The 15,722-nt window shown below is 35.0% G+C and overlaps 1 protein-coding gene across 2 annotated transcripts in view; it reads left to right on the forward strand.

The window, feature by feature from the left end:
- LOC149799256 (integrator complex subunit 6-A-like) overlaps positions 1-15,722 on the forward strand; it is a 96,035-nt gene that overhangs the window by 55,483 nt on the left and 24,830 nt on the right. For both annotated transcript variants that reach the window (XM_089958554.1, XM_089958555.1), the window contains 4 exons: positions 1,167-1,270; positions 5,209-5,345; positions 6,845-6,968; positions 12,733-12,849. In XM_089958554.1, the coding sequence (XP_089814680.1) occupies positions 1,167-1,270; positions 5,209-5,345; positions 6,845-6,968; positions 12,733-12,849 (482 nt within the window). The remainder of the gene's footprint in view (positions 1-1,166; positions 1,271-5,208; positions 5,346-6,844; positions 6,969-12,732; positions 12,850-15,722) is intronic.

The following is a 15,722-nucleotide window of genomic DNA, read 5'->3' on the forward strand; positions in this document are numbered from 1 at the left end:
TATGATATATCATTGTACCTTACTGAAAATTGGTCTGTCATCTGTTTTAATGAGAAAGTCTTGTTATGGTTGGCTAGTCTGCAGTTGTGGGAGATCTATTCAGTCAGAATTGGCAGGTGTGCAGTTTTGGGAGATCTGTTCAGTCAGAATTGGCAGGTGTGCAGTTTTGGGAGATCTGTTCAGAACATGTAGAATGCTATTAAGATTAATGCAGAAGACAACTCTTGACCAGTTATGCTGCAGAGAAGACAACTCTTGACCAGTTATTATGCTGCAGAGAAGACAACTCTTGACCAGTTATTATACTGCAGAAGAAAATGAATGATAGATCACGAAACATTTCACAAAACTATAGGTTAAAATTAATAAATTCTTTCTTAAGTGATCTTCTGCTGATAATAAGAAAAATAGGCATGCAGAAGTTGCAGAAACTACTTAAATATTGAAGAAAACAAAAAATAAAAAAAAAAACGTGTATATTTAGAACTTCCTAAGATTGATAGATATTATTTTCAGAAATAATTAATTAGCACAGACATTGTCTTCACAACACTGCTTAAGGCACAATCTTTCTCCATCGGCACGTGCTTGCTACCTAGCATGGTCTGATATTGATCAAACTTGGTATCGAAATTCAGTTTTTCAAAAACTTGGATAAATTTGATTATAAGCAACACCTTCACTTGTTAATATGTCATTTTTACATCTGATTCAATGAGCTTGAATTAACTTTAGAGAGAAGCTTATATAAGGATCTCGAATGAGTGTAATTATAAGTAATACCTGAGAATATTAGTGATGCCTTCTGACATATGATTGACAAAGATTGCTACTTCTGTTGATGCTGTAGTTCTGATCCATTTTAACTGGTATTTGAGTTTCCATCATCAAGATCTTGGACGAATTCAGTAAGAAGTAACATCTGTATATATTCAGGATTTCTTTTGTTAGCTAGGTGAGTGACATCAGCCTCCCTAGATGATTGAAAATAGGTAATGATGTGAGTTCTACCAACCAGATGGGCATTTTTGTGTAATTTATACTTCAAGAAATATAGAATATAAGAAATGGTTGAAAATCAGTTTTGTCACGAGTTGTACTTTTATGTCATTCTGATCTGTACAACATTGATTCTAACTAAATGAAATATTTTAACCTGTTTTCAGAAATCCATATGATATCCCCAGAAAGAATCTTTTAGATCAGATAGCTCGAATGAGAACAAATTTTCTGCAGACTGCTTTCAGTGCAACAAAGTTGCAAGATGAAGGTGAGTTTTGAAGTTGGAAAAGCAGTGAAAGCAAATATATAATGGTAACTTTTGTAATTACATTTTTCAATTTATGGGTTTGTTTTGCAGCTGTTTTTACAACTTTCTAGTAATAATGGATGTTTTAATTTTTCATGTGTTAATTTTTATGGGTAAAGGAGACCATTGGAAATGAAACACTCGGAATTCTGATGCAAAACCTTTCATTTGTGTTAATGTTTCACTGTATAAAAAAAAGGGGTGAATTATACGTCATGTAATTATCAATATTCAATACTCCCTTAGTTCCTAAAGTACTCAGTTCATGATGTACAGAAGTCAAAAATGCATTGGAGTCACCATCTCTTTGGGAATGGGAAGCTATGCAACATGCATGATATAGCTGACTATCCTTGTTATTTTTCCTTTATAATCGGCTGTTTTCACTTGGAATTTTGGGTCGTGATGGTGCACTCGGGTAAATGTGTGGGATAAATCAGCATTGTGTTGTATTACTGGTAAAACTTTGTGTGGTAAAATTAGGCTTATTTAAATATTTACCTACTTTATTTTTTAAGAGTGAGTTAGATGCATAAAAATAAGCAGACACTAGCAGCTGATAAAAACAAACATTACACAGCAAACACAGTAATTTGAACTGTTGACATAATATGAATCCAGTTACTGGGATCGCTAAGTACAAAGATTACTAAATGAAGATGACTGCATTTTATATCAAGTGCTAATACATTGTATCTGTTTCTTTCCATTTTTATCTTTTTCTGGTTATCTTTTTTCATGATCTTATCAAAAACTTGACTTTTTCAATTGCCAATTAAAATTATGGAGCTGGTAATATGTGCTAGTATTTTCTGAATACAGGCATAATATTTGTTATTTATAGCATGCCCAGAATTGATAAAGCTTTGTCCACTTGGAACATCAGTGAATTCTCAATATTTTCTGATACAAAGCTAAAGTAATGGCAGGATTCTTTCTTCAACAAAATTATTAATTTACATGTCATCAGATGACTTAAAAAACCTTTGTTATACATGCCATTAGATAACTAACAAAACACTATTGATTTACATGCCATCAGATAACTAACAAAACACTACTCTTTTACATGTCATCAGATGACTTAGAAAATACTGTGTTGCTTTACATGCCATCCAATGATTTTCAAAACAATAATGCTTTACATGCCATCGGATAACTAACAAAACGCTACTGCTTTACATGCCATCAGATAACTAACAAAACACTATTCTTTTACATGTGATCAGATAACTTACAAAATACTGTATTGCTTTACATGCCATCAGATAACTAACAAAATACTATTGCTTTACATGCCATCAGATAACTAACAAAACACTATTGATTTACATGCCATCAGATAACTAACAAAACACTACTGCTTTACATGCCATCAGATAACTAACAAAACACTACTGCTTTACATGCCATCAGATAACTCACAAAACACTACTGCTTTGCATGCCATCAGATAACTAACAAAACAATATTGACTTAAAAACACTTGTTATACATGCCATCAGAAGACTTAAAAACAGTTGTTTTACATGCCATCAGATGACTAAAAAACACTTGTTTTACATGCCATCAGATGACTTAAAAACACTTTTTATACATGCCATCAGGTGACTTAAAAACACTTGTTTTACATGCCATCAGAAGACTTAAAAACACTTGTTTTAATTCCAGCAGATGACTTAAAAAACACTTGTTTTGCATGCCATCAGATGACTTAAAACACTTGTTTCATGTGCCGTCTGATGACTTAAAAACACTTGTTATACATGCCATCAGATGACTAAATAACTTAAAAGCGCTTGTTATACATGCAATTAGATGACTTACAAAATGCTTTTGTTATACATGCCATCAGATGACTTACAAAATATTGTTGTTATCCATGCCATCAGATGACTTACAGAATGCTGTTGTTTTACATTTTTCTGATGACTTACAAAACGCTGTTGTTTTACATGTCATCAGATAACTTACAAAACACTTATTTTACATGCTGTCAGATGACTTACAAAACACAGTTGTTTTACATGCCATCAGATGACTTACAAAACACTTGTTAAACATGCCATCAGATGACTTACAAAATGGTGTCATTTTACATGCCATCAGATGACTTACAAAACACTTGTTATACATGCCATCAGATGACTTACAAAACGCTATTGTTATACATGCCATCAGATAAGTTACAAAACGCTATTGTTATACATGCCATCAGATGACTTAAGCAATTGTTATATTAGACTTTAATGAAGAAACATCTTCAAATATTATTTCTTCACATCAAAATGATGCCAAGGTTAGAGCTGTTCTAGTAGTACATGCATGGTATCAGGCATGACACTTCTAACATGGTGTATTAACTCATAAATGCAATTTAAAATTTTCTTATCATTTTAATACGAACTCTGTGAAATTAAAGTATCATGGTATATTTTTTTAAAAAGATACCTACTCTAGATACCATGTATGTTAAATAGAACAGTCCTTACTGAAAAGTACATGCAAATACAATTATGAAATTGAGAGAGCCAGGTGTGAAGCCATAATTTCTTGATTTATTAGACAAACCGTCTCTCATATTGCATGTTTATATAAAAGTCATATATTGAAAGTTTTAAAACTTGTGTCTTCACTCCAAACATAATAATTTCATGATTTGGACTTGTCTTAATATCAGAATTGCTTCAGGTGCACGTGTTAAAATAAAAAGTTAGCTTCCTTTGCAACATGTTCTTGATTGATAACAAAAAAGCAGAATAGGCAGAAGTAATTGATAATTAACTTAAACTTGATGTAAAAGTACTGTTGAACTATGGCATTTGTTAAGTTCAGAACATGACACAGATTTATTCGGAAGGTGCAAGTCTGCATCTTCTATCCCCATGGACAACTAAGTACTAAAATCTTCCTGCACAATTTGTACCTGGTCAGAATGAGAGGAAAGGTGGTTTTCCAGAGTCCAGTTCATTTCATGATGAGGCTGAAGTAATAAGCATGATAGTTGTAAACTTCATCTATTTCAGCTTGTAAGGATAATTGAAATCTGGATCGTGTTCCAATATTGCATTTCTTGAAGCATTTGCTATCTTTAGCATCTATAATGGGGGGCCCATAGTGGCCGAGTGGTCTAAAGCGCTCTCCGTTACGGATCACTGCCATCTCACCTCTGTCTGCGTAGGTTTGAGTCTCGGATTCAGCCAATGTGGGTATGTGAGAAAGCTTGCCAGTAGCTTCTCGAGGGTCGGTGGTTCTTTCCGGTGTATTCCCGGGTTCTTCCTCCACCATTAATACTGGCCGCTATGTATAGCCTATCGTGTGCTGAAAAATGGCGTTAAACCCTACAACAACAACAACAACAACAACATCCATAATGGGGCAAATACTATTCTCATTTTTCAATTTGGAATGCAACAGACTAAAATTATTCAGTTATTTAACATGCTTTAGGAAATCCATTTCATAAATCCTTCTTTCTTGGCTAGATTTTAAAGCAGCATTTAGCATCATCCACGCTCAGATATTTTAAACCCATTGCATGGGCTCTTTTAAGTTCACATGAATTCCATTTTCCACTTGAGTACCCTTTACAAACAGGGAAACATCAGAATGCAGTTTATTATTGGCCAAAAAAGAACACGAGTTGTGAAAAATGAGAGGAGCATCAAATAAAAAAAAGGGTACATTGGATAGCGGAGGGGTGCTTGAAATTAGTGGTGTGCTATGAACCTATAAACATACCTATTAATATTTTCAATTTGGACATATATTTAACAGTGGCTTTTCTAGAACTGTAATGAAATTAATGCACATGGGAAAACTTGAAACATGATAAATATTAGCATAGATGTTATTGATAGATAATATCCAAATATTTTTTTTATATTCTTATCTTTTAGATCAACTTCACAGTGTCCCAATACAACAAATGGGTAATTACCAGGAATATTTGAAAAAACAACCCAACCCACTCAGGGAGCTGGAAAATACTCCAACAAGAGTCCATATGTTTGGGAATCCATTTAAAGTTAACAAGGTAAGAATGCATTAGATGCTGTAACATTCGAGCAAGGCCATGATAATGTTTCCTCTGTACAACAACAATACAAGATGATTTATTTATTAAGAAAAACACCAATAAAATTGCAGATCACAACCATAAAAGTTTTTTTTTGTCTTTATACAATATCATTGTGGTATTGATGTACAGGTATATATATGATAACCTCCCACAATTTCATGGTAAATATTTGCACCAAATTATTGAGTCAGTTTGATAAGAACACTTTTGAAAAATGAAAATTGTATAAGATTCGTTTGGATTCAATTGCAATAGAGTTTACAATGGAAGAATAATATGACTTGATTATAATTTGCCCAGTGTTGATTTACATTTCCACTATAGTACTGATCTGAATGACATTGATAAAACAAGGATTATAATGTGTGTGTCAAGCTGGTGAGGATAACACTTTAAAAAATTTGGACATCTAAGTTATTATGAAAATCCTGGAATTTATGAAGTGCTGGATTAAGCAATTAGTGAGTTAATTTCAATTTAGCTTATTGATTTGGTGACTATAATGCTTACAAGTATTTGAACATTCTGGAGTCTTATTGTTGTATCATGGTTATGAAGGGTTAGATTAAGGAACCTTAAAATAATTGTGAATTCACATTATTTGACCTAAAGATGATGGCAAGGTGAAAAGCCAAGTGTGTACATTACCATGTACATTTAGGTTTACATAGACTATATTTGCACTTAACAGTATCATCTTCACTAGCCAAGGGTCATTGAGCCGTTTCATTCTACATCGATCCATGACATGTAGCTAGCCAGAACTAGTGTTTTGTAGATGTAGCAAGATAAAATGGTGTTTTTATTGCAAGTACTCTGTTGCTGATGAAAGAACTAATGTGCATAGCTAGCAAAATGATAACCAGTAAGGTAGTCATTATAAAAACTTCCATGATGTTTGCATGCTTTGTTTTGATAGAGATGTATGTGAACCATTTCATTTCGAGAAACTGATACGCAACATGTGATGTAGTCTGCAGTGGTTACTCCCTGCTGTTTTTGCTAGGTACATATAAAGAGCAATCTGATTGAATCAGTTTAGTTAATAGTGACAGATGCCAAGGGTCACTATGGAGGAAAATGGATTGATGACCCTCGGCTAGCAAAGATGATGCAGAAAATGCATGATTAGATACAAATCATTCTTTTTTTGGTCATTAATTGTTTTGCATTTACATTTGCACTCTACATTTTCATCATTTTGTTTGCATTCCACTCTTGAGTTGGATGTCTCTTATTTAACAACAATGCCTCGATCATGGTATTTACATACAGGCCTTTGCTTTCTATTTCATTTTTAGATATAACAGATATTGCCATTAGGAACTTGTAAAATTTGTTACTACAACAGAAGGTTTACAAATTTGGTTTGCCACTTCTTCAAAATGTTACCTTTTATGTAGTCTCTTTGATTGAATTTCAAGTATAATTATAATTTTCGTGTCCATCTTCAGAACATCATGGTGGATGAGGCAGAAGATTCAATGCTTGGGCAGCAACAGCAAGCACGTGGTAGTACAAAACGGCATCAGTTTGATAGTCCACCATCCTCACCAGGGCCACGAAAAAGAAAACCTGGTAAAGACTGCACATAATTCTTTTGTATGTGTGTGCATCATTGAGCTGGTGTGCATTTTAGAATTTGAGATCCAAATTGTTCTAGTTGTTCATGTAAAGTTTCCTTTCTTAGGTTTTAGTACTTATCAGTAAAATTATTGACTGGATCAGTCAGAGAACCAGGCTAAAAGTATTAACTGGTCAGGGAACCAGGCTAAAGTCATATTACATGCTCTTCATATTTAAATTTCCACAAATTTAGCTTTGGAATATACCAAATTAACTTTAGCTCTATTTTTGGAAATGATCTCAGATGTATCACCTTTACTTATAAATTGATGTGTGTTTAATGGCATATCAATACACGAAAAGTTCTGTTGTGACCACATAGATACAAATGATCTGGCCTTGTCTGGACAGGATTTGAACTTCAACCTCTCTGATCACCAATCTGGCATGCTAACCAATGAGCCTGCTTGGCTTGCTTACAGTGTATACTTATATGAATGTAACAGGATGAATTCTATGACTGAAAATTGTGGGTGAGATTTTTCTAAGTATAGGATTTATTTGACAAAGCTAAGTCTGTAGGGCCTAAAGATATTCGTTATGATTTACTTGCATTAATTTCATATTTTTTGGCATTACCCTGTAGAAAATAGTAATGAATCCCATAGATAAACGTTTATCCTAGAATAGATTCTGTGTACAACTCGGTGAAAAGGAAGAAATGGACATAGATACCATGTCCTAACAAGCTACCTGTCAGTTATTTGTTAACAATTTGTCAGAGTGTACAGGGTAATATTTACCTTTGTGGTTTTGCTCACCTCCTTGGAAGATCATTGGAGAGATTTGTGTTTGAAATTATAACATAAGCCTTCAACTGGATCAGTTATAAAGAAGGTATTTGTTGCCTATTATGAAAATAGTTCTGTATATTTTATGGCATTTACATTGCAAAGTTTTTGTTGTATTGCTTACTGTTTGCTTGATTGCAAATAACCTTGTTCATACAATAGTTAGACATGCATACTTGCCATTAATCATATATATGAAGGCTGAATCACTGAGGAAGTAGGAGTATCAATTGGTTGGTCAGTCTGAATACATTTGATTTACCTGGGTACCACCCATTGCAATATTATCTCATTTTCAGTGTGTGTGTGTGTGTGAGCAAGTTGATTTGTTTGGTTTGGAATTTAATATTTGAAAGAAATGAAATGCATTATTTTTCATTTGTGATGCTAAAGAGTGGATACATAAATTGTATATAAACCTTCATTTATATTTTTTGTTGCCAAGGCTTGAATGACTATTTCATGCTGGCCAGGTGATCTGCAGGGAAATCTGTGGTATCATCATTTTGAGATGAAAGGTTTGGAGCATTTTTTTCAAATCTTCGACAGATTATTACATTTATTAAATCTTAATCCCTTGGTTTGAATACCCATAAGAATTGACATGCCAAGTAAGTCAGACATCTTGGGCACACTTGTGTCTCACCAGATAGGATCACAAGTTTTCATGATCCTTCATTTGTTGAGCAGGAGATTTGTTTCATTTTCAAAGTGGAAAATATGAACTGAAATACTCTGTGTTGCTGTTTTTGGCAAATTATGTGATGGACCCAACTGCTGAATTAATGGACTGGAGACTAATGTCAATATATGTTCACTTTTGCTGACCACTTTGGCTGTTCATTATCTGTGCCATTAGAGTCTTAGGACATGTCAGTGTTGATTTATGTGTCATGAAAATCTGAGGACATTTCAATGTTGATATATATGTCGTTAAGAGTCTGTGGACATTTCATTGTTGATATCTGTCATTTGAGTTTGCGGACATTTCAGTGTTGATGTTTGTCATTCAAGTCCGAAAACATTTCAGTGTTGATATCTGTGTCGTTAGAGTCTGAGGACATTTCAGTGTTAATATCTGTGATGTCAGAGACTGAGGACATTTCAGTGTTGATATCTGTGTCGTTAGAGTCTGAGGACATTTCAGTGTTGATATCAGTGTCGTTAGAGACTGAGAACATTTTAGTGTTGATATCTATGGATAAAATGTCATCATCAGCAATGGCATCACCTTAGCTTAATCATCAAAACTGGACACAATTATTTTCACATTCTGTTAACTCTCAATGGTTGAAAGGAGAGAAGAAAGCTGCCCTGGCAGATTCTGAGAATTCCCATTGTAAATCCAATATTTCACTACTGTTATTGTCTTTTGGTACTGTTGATTGAAATTTTGCAAATTGAACAGAAGGGAAGAAACAAACAAAACTAGTATTTTTATTTTGTCAGTTTATTTAATGTGTCTGAAATTTTAGGATTGATTTTGTATGTTACTGGCTTAAAATGTCATTATGCAAAGCAACAAAATGAATAAAAGCTGACATATTTGCCAGGCTTTCTAAAGCTGTGCATTCAAAGAAAAACACAATAATGTTATTATGGATGGAAAAGTATTCATATGAGACAAACATCACTGAGATATGAACATTAAGGCAGATCGAGCACTTGGATTTGACTTGTATTGAAGATGCTTTTTTCTCATATTTGGGGGTTGATGCAATCAATAAATGGCACCATTTTTCAGATGTGGCTTGGTAAAAATGTCAACACATGATTGGTCATTTAAATTAAGAGTTTCATCTTTTATGTATGTATGTGTATATGTAAATATATAATGGAAATGATGTTGGTAACTTGTTTTCTTAGTTAGCAGTCTTGTAGTTGCCTCACAGTGAATCATCAGTAAAATGGCAGATATTACCAATGTATTTCAGATATCCTGTAACATGTTGAAATGTTTAGCTGGGAGCCAAAGCTAAAAATGTATATATACATAGAAGGGGGCGAAAGGTAAAGGAATAAATAACTCTGGGAGAAAAGGGTTAAGTCACCTCTCTTAAATTGTCCTTGCTCTTTGTCACATAAAAGCAATAGTCACCAAACATTGGTGATTAGCAGCTTTAGTTGGTACCTCTAGTCATGCTGTACTCAGAAACTCTAATTATAAAAATTATTTTAACTTCTCCCTGTGGCAGCTAATGACTTTGATAATATAGGGTGGTAGTTTTTTTATGTGTGGATGTTTAAACTCAGTATTTAGATCTGTTGGTTAAAGACCGGAAGAGCTTGTGCAATGGCCTTTCACCTATCATTGGTATCCAACATGTTTTAGTATAAATTTGTTATCAGTACTTCTCCTGAACTATTGAGAGGATTGCCATGAAACTTTGCACATTCATCCCATGGTCTATTTGATCCTAAATGAAAATGGTTTCCCTCCGATATGGCCACCACGGTATCCATCTTGAAGATCTTGCTATTGCTACCACACCTGAAGGGATGTTCCTGTTGATGCAGAGTTTTCATAAAAATGCTTCTTATGATGTCTGGTTGTTCTTAAATAGAATGAGTATCCCTCGTCCATCCAATTTTACCTGCATGGCGTCTTTCTTAAAAATCTTGTTATCACCACTCCACCTGAAGTAAAAAGTCTCATCAACTTGGGGTTTTCATTAGAAAAAACATCTTTTGGTTTAGTTGATCCTGTGTGAAAATGGTGCTGATCTGACCTAAAATATAGTTATCATGGCAACTATTTTGAAACTCTTATTAATGCTACTTGTACTGAACAGTTTGTAATATTGACTTTGAGTTTCACTAAGAAGCATTTTATAACCTATAGTTGATTCTGAATTAAATTGGTACCCATCAGATGTATATTATAGCAGTCATGATGGCCATTTTAAAAATCTTGTTGTCACTGCTACTTCTGAAAAGATAGTTATATTGATATGGGAGTTTCACTGAAAGACATCTTGTAGTGTCTGGTTGCTCCTAAATGACAGTGGTGCTAGCAAGACATCCAGTATGACCGCTCCAGTGGCCTAGTGGTTAAAGCGTCCGCCTCGGATGCGGGAGGTCTTGGGTTCGATCCCTGGCCGAGTCATACCAAAGACTTACAAAAATGGTACTAACAGCTGCCTCACTTGGCGCTCAGCAGTAAGAGGTTAGTGTTAGGACTGGTCGGCTTGGTGTCAGGATAATGTGACTGGGTGGGACATCATGCTACATGTCTGCGGCATGATGCCCCAGTGCTAGGCATCACTATAAACTGTCACACTGCAGACATCGTAGCGATATGACTGAAACATTGTTAAAGCTACGTTAAAAATCCATATCACACACCCAGTTGAAGGGATGTTCATAGCTATATTAAATTTTCAAGTAAAAGACCTTATGATGCCAGGTTGACCCTGAATGAAAATGGTGCAGTCAGAGATCAGATATATAACAGTTTACTCTTAATAGTATGTTCTATTTTGGGTTTTCACACTTTTTATAATGTTTTGATGGTCTTAAATGAAAATGGCACCCTCAAACATTCAAGGTGGCTGTCACAGCAACATCTTTAAAGTCTTGTTCTAACTAGTATTTTATAATGGAATGTTATATTTACTTTTTTTTTCTTTTCATGAAGATAGTACTCACTGTATGTAGCTAGTCCGAAATGGAATTGATGGCAATGGGACCTCCCATAATTCAACCCATCCTGGAAAATCTTTTCAAGAATGAATGGCCCTAATGAGATATTGATTTATTTTTAATGTACTTTTTGCAGTATGTTGTTTGTTTTTCTGTATTAAAATAATAGAAATTCATCATCCAAAATGATGGGCATCATATAAATAGTTATATTGCTTCTTCTTCTTAATGGATGGGCATACTGAGGTTGTGATTTAAACACTATTACCATATGTAGCTAGTTTCCGTGAAAATGGTGCCTTTCAGCATGGCAAGATAGCCATCTTGAAAATCATTGTATCACTTTTCCTTTTGCATGAATGGTGGCATTATGATTTTCATTGAGATTGCTTCTTTAAATGTCAAATTGTTTATGAAAGAAATTGTTGTTGACCTATCCACACTTTGGTGAAGGATTTTTAAAAACCAGACCTAATTCAGCTTAAATATCATTGAATGCATCTTAAACATCACAAAACAAAGCACTTCAATGACACAATTTAGCATGGTTGGTTCCCTTCTTTAAGGGCCTTGGATGTCACAAAATCATATAGATCACCATACATAGGTTCAAACGAGAAAGAGCAGTGACTAATGTTCAGAATGATTTCAAGTACTGTAGATTCTCTATGAGTAATGTCAAGATCCAGCATTTCAGAGCACAAAATCAGACTTAAGGGTCTGGTACCAGAGATTCATTTAATCCGATTTAGCTTGGCATGACATTAAGACTAAAATGTGAAACTAGTGTTTTGATTTAAGTCTTTTAATCATAACAGCTAAGTCAGTCTAGTCAAATAAAACCCATACATGTAAAACTTTTTAAAAATTGGTACAAGTTTTTTATTTTTAGGAAGGATTCTATAATCATGGAGCAACAAATAAAGTCCAAGTTTTCTGCACATGTCATGAAGAAATATCCAGTGCCAAACAACTTCCTATAGACATCGAACCAGCTGTCACCACAAAAATCATGCACATTTAGGATTCCTTTAATTTTCTTAGGAAAAATGATTGATCATTTTGGTCCACACCTATTTCAGACAAGAACTCTTAAATTCTCTTTTTGTGAATTAGTTAAATATGGGCATAGGTGTTTAATGCGACAATAGGTGAAACACAGAAGGTGCATGATCGATCTAGTTCATTTTTTGTTAACCTGAAGAATATTTTAATGTTCTTTGTTTTACAAGATGTATTAGAACAATTATTTTTAATTACCATTAAATTCATTTTTGTGTCAGGTCCTCTGCCTCGAGACATTCCAATACGACGGCCAATTACACCCCCAGTGCCAGTTGAAACTCCCAGTTCTGTATCATCCACAGCCCTGACTGATGAAGAAACAGTGTCTTACTCAGGTAAGACCACATCAGACTTCCACCCCATTTCTCTGCTACCTCTCTTCCATTCTCTGTATTTTCTTGCTTTTGCAATATTACAATGACATTGAGTGTTGTTGAACAAAAATGAAAAGTCACATAGGAGTAATTTATTATACAGAACAGTGGCACATTAAATGTACCAATGAGTCCAATTTCACAATATTTCTTTTTTATTGCCAAAATTTCTTTTTCCCCCAGATTTTATTCTGGAAATCCCTTTAAAAGAAACCTATTGTATGTTAGTGCATCAAATTTTGACAATATCCCACACAATAAGACAGTTTTGTGATGTCATCCATCCCAGTGTCACAAAATCAGTGTTAAACCATTAGTAGGGCAGTGAATAGACTGCCCTGCATGTGTGTTTATAATAAATTTATGAATGGAGTTGAATAGGGCTATATGCTGTGGTGAGTGGCAGACTTTTTTTCGTTTAAGGAGTTCCTAACATTTTGTTTAGAATTTAAATCAGTTTGGAGTTCTATTCATTTTAGACTATAGTTATGTTGTTATATAAAATTGCTGCTGGGTACTACATTACAATGTGACATACACAATGCCTACTACTACTCTAATAAATTATGCCCATGTTATGCCTTTTGATATTTGAGAATTAAACACGTGGGGTTTAGGCTGGCCTGGGTGGGTATCAAACCTGCTACAGCTGGGGTTTAGGCTGGCCTGGGTGGTTATCAAACATGCTACAGCTGGGGTTTAGGCTGGCCTGGGTGGGTATCAAACCTGCTACAGCTGGGGTTCAGGCTGGCTTGGGTGGGTATCAAACCTGCTACCTTTGAGTCTGTCAAAGTACCAATTTAGCTACTGCAGTTCCCTCACATTGGGGGCTTCTTTATGTGATAAATGCCAGAAGACCAGCTCAATCAGAATTTAATAAAATATTCCAAAGACCTACTTAAATTTGAGACCTGACAATGAAAGCTTTTAGGTATTATCAAACAAGTTTTGTATTTTGTAACATAACAATTGTATAATGTTATTATTACCCTTCTTTTTTATATACAGTTGCCATATCTATGAAGGGAGAACATTGTATTGCTCATGTCCACCTGTCATGTCATGTCTCATCCATCACAGAAGTTTGTTTCTACACAGTAATTACAAGGATTTCATTTGGCTTGAGGTTTACATCAGAATATCTTGACAAACACTTGGTGGGTGGGAAATTGGGCTGTGAACCAGAAACATGGGCTGCCAGTGTCCAATCATTAAGTGTTAGTGAGCTGCCTTCTCAAACAACGGGGTAACAGGTTAATAGACCTCTGTCTTTCCTTCAGAGACTTTCTATGTTGGTGCAGCTGGTTCCACATCACTCTCCAGGCACGATATATCCCAGGCATATGTAGTGCCGTAGTTGACTCATTATCAAAGAGAGACAAGACTTTTCAGACCATTACTTTTTTCATCTAATTTGCACCCTCTGGTTTCATCCAATGATAGATCTCATTGCAGCCAGTTAAAACCACAAGTTTTCTGCCTTCATTTCATTGGGTCTAGGTCCTTAGGCCTGGCCAGTATATACTCTGTCAGCAAGATGGAAGAAATTTGATGATTTGCCTTTCCTGTAATTGTTCTTAATCCAAAAGTTGTTCAGAAGATAAGGGATCAGACCTGCAAAGTGACTCGAATCACACTTCTACAATAGGACAAATCCTGGGTCAGTGATTAACTCAACCTCGATGTTCAACGGAAAAATCCCAGCAACACCCAACCTGTTCAGACTGATATGGTTGCAGATTTTTCATTCCTGTCCAGCTGAACCCCTCCTGCATACCTGGCTTTTGCTAGGAAAAAGGAGTTTAGTGCTTCAGTCAGGAAAGGATTACACTAACTAGAAGGCCTATGTAGTGTGTGACTTTATTGTCAGTTGGAGGGATCACAACAAGCCTGAAGTCCAAAGCTGGTTAACTTTTTTTCTCAGGTAGTAAGATCAGGCTGTATATCATCATGGGAACAAAAGTAGGCCACGATGAGGACCTTTCAGACTTGCTGTCCCTCATCAAGCTCAATTTACCCCAGTTGTTCATCGTGTTCCCCAGGTGGAATCTCTCTCAGATTCGGATATGGATTAACTCAGAGTTTGAGCCCTTATCCAAAACATTGCTGATACTACTATCATGTAAAGCATGTTTTAAGTTCAACTTGTAATAAAGAGCTTGTATTTTTCATCTGGCATCTATCCATCATCAGTTTTCCAGTGTCCATTAAAACTACTTTGAAGATTACTACAAAACTTGATAAATACAATCATCCTTGGGTTTATATTACCATGCCGTACAGAAAGTCGTATCAATGTGGGATTTTCACTAAAAGGCTTTTTATGATCTCTAAATATCCTCGATAAAATGATTCTGATCTGACATTCAATACAGCTGTGATGGTGATCATTTTGATAATCTTTTTATTGCTAATCCTTCTGAATGGATAGTATATTAATAAGGAGTTTTCACTGAAAGACTTGTAGTGATCTGTTTGTATGATTTTGATTTTTAATATAGCTTTATTAATTTATCAGTCATATCGCTATGATGTCTGCAGTGTGACAGTTATAGTGATGTCTAGTACTGGGCATCATGCTGCAGACATGTAGAATGATGTCCCACCCAGTCACATTATCCCGACACCAGGCTGACCAGTTCTAAACTAACCTCTTAATGTTGAGCTCCTAGCAAGATAGCTGTTAGTACCATTTTTATAAGTCTTTGGTATGACTCTGCTTGGGTAGTGATCTCTAGTTGGTTCTGATTTGAAAACGGTGCCAGTTTGACATCCAGTATGGTTGCCACGTTGGCTAGCTTGAAAATCTTGTTACCACTATTTCTCAATGGTGC

The sequence above is a fragment of the Sinohyriopsis cumingii genome, chromosome 5 (assembly GCF_028554795.1).
Source record: "Sinohyriopsis cumingii isolate HCF-2022 chromosome 5, ASM2855479v2, whole genome shotgun sequence".
NCBI classification, from domain to species: domain Eukaryota; kingdom Metazoa; phylum Mollusca; class Bivalvia; order Unionida; family Unionidae; genus Sinohyriopsis; species Sinohyriopsis cumingii.